This window comes from Orycteropus afer, unplaced genomic scaffold (assembly GCF_000298275.1).
Source record: "Orycteropus afer afer isolate SDZICR_OR568_19922 unplaced genomic scaffold, OryAfe1.0 scaffold00198, whole genome shotgun sequence".
Lineage (NCBI taxonomy): Eukaryota > Metazoa > Chordata > Mammalia > Tubulidentata > Orycteropodidae > Orycteropus > Orycteropus afer.
This window is the reverse complement of record NW_006921785.1, coordinates 2,378,353-2,386,402: the sequence shown is the minus strand read 5'-3', so window position 1 is coordinate 2,386,402 and position 8,050 is coordinate 2,378,353. Positions and strand designations below refer to the sequence as shown.

Genomic DNA, 8,050 nt, shown 5'->3' with positions numbered 1-8,050 from the left:
GAAGCAGAACATCTCATCTTTCTCCTGCAGAGCAACTGGTAGGTTCAAATCATCAAACTTTGCATTGATAGTCAAATGCCTTAACCACTGAGCTACCAAAGCTCAGTAAAGTGTAGAAATTAGAAATTGGCTTTAAAAATACAAATCTATTTCTTTGGCTTTTTGATTTTTCCTAAAAGCACATCTGAAGTCTTTATTAAAATTATTATCAATATTAACTAACCTACTACTAAAAACACAAATGTTTCAGCATGTTACTCTCAGGTTATATATCCATAAGCTGTCTTTTGAAAGTCTTTCTTGTCCATGAACAATCCCTTAATTTATATCACGCTATTGTTTTAGAAAATATCACATTAATTCATATATTCAATAATCCTAAATCATGTTATTATAAAACAAAGCTGATTCTGAATAGGCTATATAGATGTGTGTAGGCCATATTTGTCATATTCTCATCATTTTCTCCAGTAAATTCATATGATTTTTTTTTTTTTTTAAATCTGATACCTAAAGAGAATAAATCTGGTCCAAAACATGAGGTACTTCATAAAAAACTTGAGGTGATTCTTGTGAATATATAGAAATAAGTGAGTTTGCCCATCTCTTGCTCCTTCTGTCTAATGTTTTATTTCCACATGCCAGGTAGATAGTAAAATGAATCTTTCATTTTTATTGTATCAACTGACAGCTGCAAGTAGTTGACCTGATTCAACCAGCTGAAACCAGATTTCTCTCCCAACTGATATTCCTGAATCAAAAGTCTCTGTTTGTTGGATCAAAATCATATGCTTATGTGAAATGAAGAAAACTAGAATGGCCTTTCATTTTCTCTCCAGGAGGTGTTTGGATATCAAAGCCAGACCCTACGGAGTGCCCTCTCCTTTATAGCATCAGTGCTAACCTGCGGGGTCCTTTTGCTGGTGTTCTATTGGAGGCCCCAGTGGAGGGTGTGGGCCACCTGCATCTCATGCCCCTTGCAGGAAGCAGACACAGTTTTGCTGAGGACTACGGTGGGTGCCCCTCTGTTATCAATTTCAAATGCCATCAACATGTCTTCTATGTTGTATCTGTGCCACAACTAGTGATTGGCCCACATTTCAGAAGTTAGATCTTCCTCTCTTTAAAGAGTTTCTACAGACCAAAATAAAGGTAAATAAATTTCAGGAGGAGTGTTGCTATATACATGTTGTTTGAAAGATATAGGAAAATTCCTCCATGTTAGCCTGGGGACATTTCTATAGGGCCAGGTTATTTGGTTGTGCTCTTAGCTGTTCCATGAGCCTGGCTGTCAGCATTAACTCTTACATGCCTAACACAAGGATCATCATTCAATTTTTCAAAAATATGTATTTTGGAGAAATTAGACATTTTGCAGCTAGATGTCTTTAGGTGGTGCAAATGGTTAATGTGCTAGGTTGTTACAAAAAAGTTGGATTCTACCCAGAGACACTTGCAAGAAAGGCCTGTGATCTCCTTCTGAAAAATAGTCATCAAAAACCCTATGGAGCACAGTTCTACTCTGACACACTTGAGGTCACATGAGTCAGAATCAACTTGACAGCAACTATTTTTTTTCGTTTTGTTTTAGATGCTATTTTAAAATATCCAGAAATCATTTTCTGGATGTATAACTTTATTGTAAAATATACCTTTTCCTTTATTGTCTAGCACCGTGGTTCTCAAACATTAGTGCAAATCAGAATCACCTGGAGGATTTGTTAAAACACAAACTTCTTTTCACACACCCCCCCATCAAAGTTTTTAATTGAGTAGGTCTAGGGTAGGACCCAAGGAGCTTTGGTAGCATAGTGCCTAGGGCATTTGACTGCTAACTAGAAGGCTGGTGGTTCAAACCCACCAGCCACTCCTTGGAAGGAAGGTTGGACAGTCTACTTCCCTAGCGAAACTGCCTCAGAAACCCAAGGAGGGGCCGCTATGAGTTGGGTCCTACTCGATGGCACATAACAACAACAACAGGTTAGTACTCAAGAGTCTGTGTGTCTAGCATGTTCCCAGGTGATTGTGATGCTCTTGTCTGAAGCCATAACTTCAGGAATCACTAGTATAGCATTTGATAGGTGCTTGATTGATTAAGTGCCTTATTCAGTGATATTTGAGAATTTCATGGGCTATGTTATCTTTTCCAGGATGAATTTCAAAGGTATATGAGGAAGAAGGTGATCTGCCTCTGCTTATCCACACTAAAGTTTCCTATAAACAAGAACCCAGGAGAACCTCTGGTGGCTGACTGCCACTCTGTCATAAACAAAGCTGTACTGAAGCCAGAATTAAAAGTAAGTGATTTTAAGAGTGCAATGTTATGGCATGTTTTTGCAAAGGAAGAATAATATAAGTGTTTATTGGATGAAAATTCTAAGTATTACCCAATTAGACTGGGAATTATAACTATCCATGGAAGAAAGGAGCTCTGGTAGCGTAGTGCCTAAAGCACTTGACTGTAAACCGAACAGCCACTCCTTGGAAGGAAGATGGGGTAATCTACTTCCATAGTGATACTGCCTCGGAAACACAAGGAGGGGTCGCTATGAGTCGGGTCCGACTCAACAGCACATAACAACAACATGGAAGAAAGTGAGACCATGTGGGATCCTGCTTTAAATAACCCTTATCTCTATTGATCGACTTTCCATTGTGAATGTCATATGTTCTATCATGTTTGTAATTGCAGCTGCGATGCATCCAAGTTCAGAAAATCAGATATGTTTGGGATAACTTGGAGAAGCAATTTAAAAAAGTTGGGTAAGTCCAACTTTTTCTCACCACTATACCAGGATGTGTGGGGGGAGAATACTGATTTGTTAAGCACCATCAACTTACATATGGTTTCTGTCCTCACCGTATCCTAGGTTACTGGAAGATAGCAACTCTTGCTATGATATCCATCATACATTTGGATTGGGTCTGACCAGTGAAGAGCAAGAGATCAGGTAAGGTGTGTAGTATTCCTGGGGTAAACTATCAGCAGAAAATGAAGCATAAAATATCCTATAATCAGTGAATTATTAGCATAATGCTTCATCAACTTGATACAATCCCAATGCATTTATTAGAGAGATTCTAAATTGTTCTTCTCTTAAGCAAACTTAGTAAAGAGAAAAGTCTAAAAGAGCAATGCCATTAAGTAAAACTTAGATCTTTTCTGTCAAGACCATATAACAGTCTTCTCTATGTTGTCTTTTCTCAAAAAAAGTCTTGAGTCATTCTGTAAACATTGGTTTCTTAATCCTCAAAATCTTCTGAGAGACACAAAGACAATATTATGACTCCATTTTGCTATGAACAAACAGCCTAAGAGATAGGCATTCTCCTTGTACCATTAGTCATATTATTCACCACTGTATCTGCATCGCCTAGAAAAGTGTCTGAGTCATGGTAGGAGTTCAATAAAAATATGTGGATAAGTGAATAAACTAATGCATTCATTGGTCTATTAACTGAATGCCTCTAATATGACAGGTACTTTTCAAGGAACTGGGGATCAAAAAAATGCTTTTTAGTCATAGTCCTAGAGACACTCATTGTACAGTGAAAAACAGAGAGAGAGAATAAGGGATAATGTTCCAGGAGCAACAATGGTATCCAGAGATGCACATAGATTAGGAAATGCCTAGGCTATTTGTCTTAGGCTGGTTTCCCTAAAGGAGCAAAACCACTGAAGTTGATATGTATACATATGTATAGAGAGTTTTATATCAAGGAAATGGCACATGCAGTTGAAGAAGCTGTCAAGTTCCAAGTTTATTGGGCAGATACCAGGTTGGAGACTTCTCCTGACTTATGTAGCTGCAAAGGCTGACCAACCCAAGATTGACTGGTCAGATTGCAGGCTGCTGGCTCACAGGCTGAGGAGGCTAATGAATCCCAAGATTGGTAGGCAAATAACAGGCAGCTGACCCAAGTCCAAAGAACCAGAGATCAGATGATGATAAGTCAGATGCAGAATGCCAGAGAGCATTGCCAGAATGTTCATCTATATTGGAAGCATGCCACATCTCTGAAGAAACTTCTTTTCAACTGATTGACTGCTCATAGCAGAGCTTATCATAGAGATGATTATGTTTTACCAGATTTCATCATGGGAGATGACTACATCATAGCTGCCAAACCACTGAGAATCATGGCTCAGTTAAGTTGACAGGCAACCTTAACCTTCACACTATTTATTAACTTATAGTGATCTAGAGTCTCTGCTTCCCTTAGACATTATTTAAATCTCACTTCCTTCTGATGAATCCAAAAAGAAACCATCACAAATCTTTCCTAGGAATTTACTAACCACATTCATATCCAGCCCTCTCTTAGGCACATTACTTTCTTTGTATTCAGCCAGAAATAGTGACCAATTCCCAAGGTAAGAAGCAATCTTATAGCTTAAAATACTGACTCTTGAGCTCCATCCTTTGAATTCTTAGGAAGAATGACCTAGGGGTATTGGGGAATGAAGGAATTCTGCATTTTTAGCAAGCAACCTCCCAAATTTTTATGCACATCAAATTTCAGAATTATGATCTGTTGTTCCTAAGTTTTTCCTCTGCCTGAATGCTATGAAAAACAAACAGAACATCCAGACTATGGCAATATTGTGAAATGCCTTAGAAATAGTATCATTATAAAAAAATTCAAATGTAACACTTAATACTTTGAAACACAAAAAAATTTCCCAAGTCATTAAAAAGATATTGGTTTAACAGCATTAATGCAGAGGTTTAACGGATTGATGTAGGGCATGTAAGAAATCTAGTTGATTGATGTAAATATACCCTGCCTAGGAGCTCTGGTAGCATAGTACCTAAGGCACTGGACTGCTAACCAGAAGGCTGGCAGTTCAAACCCACCAGCCACTCCTCGGAAGGAAGGTTGGGCATTCCTACTTCCGTAGTGATACTGCCTCGGAAACCCAAGGAGGGGTTGCTATGAGTTGGGGCCGACTCGATGGCAAATAACAACAACAACAACAAGAAACAATTGTCATAGGGAAGATTTCCCATCAGTGTAGCAACTTCACATTTGTCCTTATTTATGTAGTGCCAAGCTTTAATAAGCATCACACATAATTAAATTAAAATCTGGCACACACAATAAAGAAATTGACAATCTAATAAGCAAGAAAAAGAATATAGTTTCCCAAATATAAAGAAGAGAGGAGATAATCTACTTATAAGCATAAGCTTATTTGATTTTATGGGCTTGTCTATCTGGAGTGGGACAAGGAAGTAAGAAAAATATGGAACTTTTTTCTCCATTTTTAGAGACCATTACAAGACCTTTTTTTGCTGTTTTTTTTTTTTTTTTTTAAATCAATTGTCATTGATCAATTGGTTGAATGGCATAACATCTGAAATGATTTTGAACTTGCTTGAAACAAAACCAAGAGCACAATATGAGGTATAAAGGGAGGGAGATGTAGGAGAATTTCTGATGATAGAAAATGGCAGATTTTAAATGCAGTTTTACTCTGTGGGCTTGCTAGCAGCCAGACAAAGAGGGAAAATGTATGTGTTGACATAACTCTCCTTTTCAGTACCAATATGCAAATCAGGACATCAGGAGAGACATCTTCACCATGAACAGAAATTATCAGGACAGCATCAAGATAGGAGTGCATAAAATATCCCAGGAGGTTCCCTGCTCCTATCTTCACTCAAAATGAACTAAATTCAACTTTTCATGTTGGTATCTGCCTTCAAAAAGTCCATAGGCACTTGAGTTATTTCTCTTTTTTCATGAAAATGGGCCTGAGGTACAAACCAAACCTACCTTATCCTCATCCATCCAATTAGCCTTCCTATTAGGTCAGTTTTTAAGTTGAGCATTTCTGCAACCTCTTTTCTCTCAGCCCACCCTTCTTCCCCAACACCCAGTTTCATACTATGGTAGATTGTATGCTTCAGTGATGCTAGAAGGTATGCTACCAGTATTTCAAATATCATCAGGGTCACCCATGGTGGACAGGTTTCAGCAGAGCTTCCAGACTAAGACAGACTTGGAAGAGAGATATGGTGGTTCACTTCTGAAAAAAATTGTCCACTGAAAACCTTAAGAATAGCAGTGAAACATTGTTTGGTATAGTGCCAGAAGATAGCTCCTCAGGTTGGAAGGCACTCAAAACACAACAGGGGAAGAGCTGCCTCCTAAAAGTAAAGTCAAACTTAATGATGTGAATGGAGAAAGAGGTGATGGAGAAGCTCAATATCATCAGTCAGGAAAAGGCCAGGGACTGACTATGGAACTTGCTCACACGTAAGTTCATGCTGAAGCTGAAGAAAATTAAAACAAGTCTATGAGAGTCAAAATATGACTTTGAATATATCCTACCTGAATTTAGAGAGCATTTGAAGAATAAAATTGATGCACTAAACATCAGTGACTGAAGACCAGGCTAATTGTGGGATGACATTGGGGACATCACACATGAAGAAAGCAAAAGGTCATTAAAAAAACTGGAAAGGAATAAAAAAAGGATGTCAGAAGAGATTCTGAAACTTGCTCTTGAATGGAGAGTAGCCAAAACAAAAGGAAATAATAAAATAAAAGAGACAAAGAGAAGATTTCAAAGGGCAGCTCAAGAAGACAAAGTACTGTAATGAAATGTTCGAAGACCTGGAGTGAGAAAACCAAAAGGGAAGAACATAGTTGGCATTCCTCAAGCTGAAAGAACTGAATGTAAAATTCAAGTCTTGAGTTGCAATATTAAAGGATTCTATTGGCAAAATATTGAACAGCTCAGGAAGCATCAAAAGCATATGGAAGGAATACACAGAATCACTGTACCAAAAAGAATTGGTCAACATTTAACGATTTCACTAGGTAGCATATGATCAAGAACCAATGGTATTGAAGGATGAAGCACAGGCTGCACTGAAGGCACTAGTGAAATACAAGGCTCTAGGAATCAATGGATAACACACTGAGATGTTTCAATAGATGGATTTATGCCAAGAAATTTAGTACTTATCTACCTGACCAACTGACTGGAAGAGATACATATTTGTGCCCATTCTAAAAGGTGATTCAACAGAATGTGGAAATTATCAAACAATATCATTTACATCACATGCAAGTAAAATTTTGGTGAAGATAAATCAACAATGGTACAATATATTGACAGGGAACTACCAGAAATTCAAGATGGATTTAGAAGAGGATGTGGAACAAGGAATATCATTGCTGATGTCTGAGGGATCTTGGTTGAGAGCAAAGAATACCAGAAAATGTTTACCTGTGTTTTATTGGCTATGCAAAATTAATCAACTGTGTGGATCATTATAAATTATGGATATTATTGTTGTTGTTGTTAGGTACTGTCAAGTTGTTTCCAACTCATAGTGACCCTATGCACAACAGAACAAACTGCCCAGTCCTGTGCCAGCCTCACAATCCTTGCTATACCTGAGCCCATCATTGCAGCCACTGTGTCTATCCATCTTGTTGAGAGCCTTCCCCTTCTTCATTTATCCTCCATTTTACCAAGTATGATATCCTTCTCCAGGGAATTGTTCCTCTGACAACATGACCAAAGGTGAGACCAAGTTTGGACATTCTCATTTCCAAGGAGCATTCTGGATGCACTTCCTTCAGTGCAGACTTGTTAGTCCTTTTAGCATACCATGGTACTCTTAGCATTCTTCTCCAACACCACAACTCAAAAGCATTGATTCTTCTTCGGTCTTCCTTATTCATTGTCCAGCTCTCACATGCATAAAAGGTGATTGACAATACAGTAAGGTGCACTTGGGTTACATGCACCTTAGTTTTCAAGGAGAAATCTTTGCTCTTCAGTACTTGAAAGAGGTCTTTTGCAGCAGATTTGCCCTATGCAATACATTGTCTGATGTCTTGACTACTGCTTCCATTGGTGTTGATTGTAGAACCAAGTAATATGAAATCCTTGACAATTTCAATCTTTTCTCCATTTATTGTGAAGCTCTGTGTTGGACTAGTTGTGAGGATGTTTGTTTTCTTTTTTTTTTCACTTTATTTTTTTTAAATTGTGATTTGGGTGAAGGTTTATAGAGCAAATTCACTT

The 8,050-nt window shown here is 38.0% G+C and overlaps 1 protein-coding gene across 1 annotated transcript in view; it reads left to right on the top strand.

Annotated features, from left to right (window-relative positions):
• The first annotated feature begins 427 nt into the window (after positions 1 to 427).
• The window catches only part of ATP13A5 (ATPase 13A5), a 201,616-nt gene continuing 193,993 nt past the window's right edge, over positions 428 to 8,050 (top strand). Inside the window, exons 1-5 of the mRNA XM_007948018.1 lie at positions 428 to 433; positions 840 to 1,013; positions 2,151 to 2,297; positions 2,693 to 2,763; positions 2,871 to 2,951. Of these exons, the coding sequence (XP_007946209.1) occupies positions 428 to 433; positions 840 to 1,013; positions 2,151 to 2,297; positions 2,693 to 2,763; positions 2,871 to 2,951 (479 nt within the window). The remainder of the gene's footprint in view (positions 434 to 839; positions 1,014 to 2,150; positions 2,298 to 2,692; positions 2,764 to 2,870; positions 2,952 to 8,050) is intronic.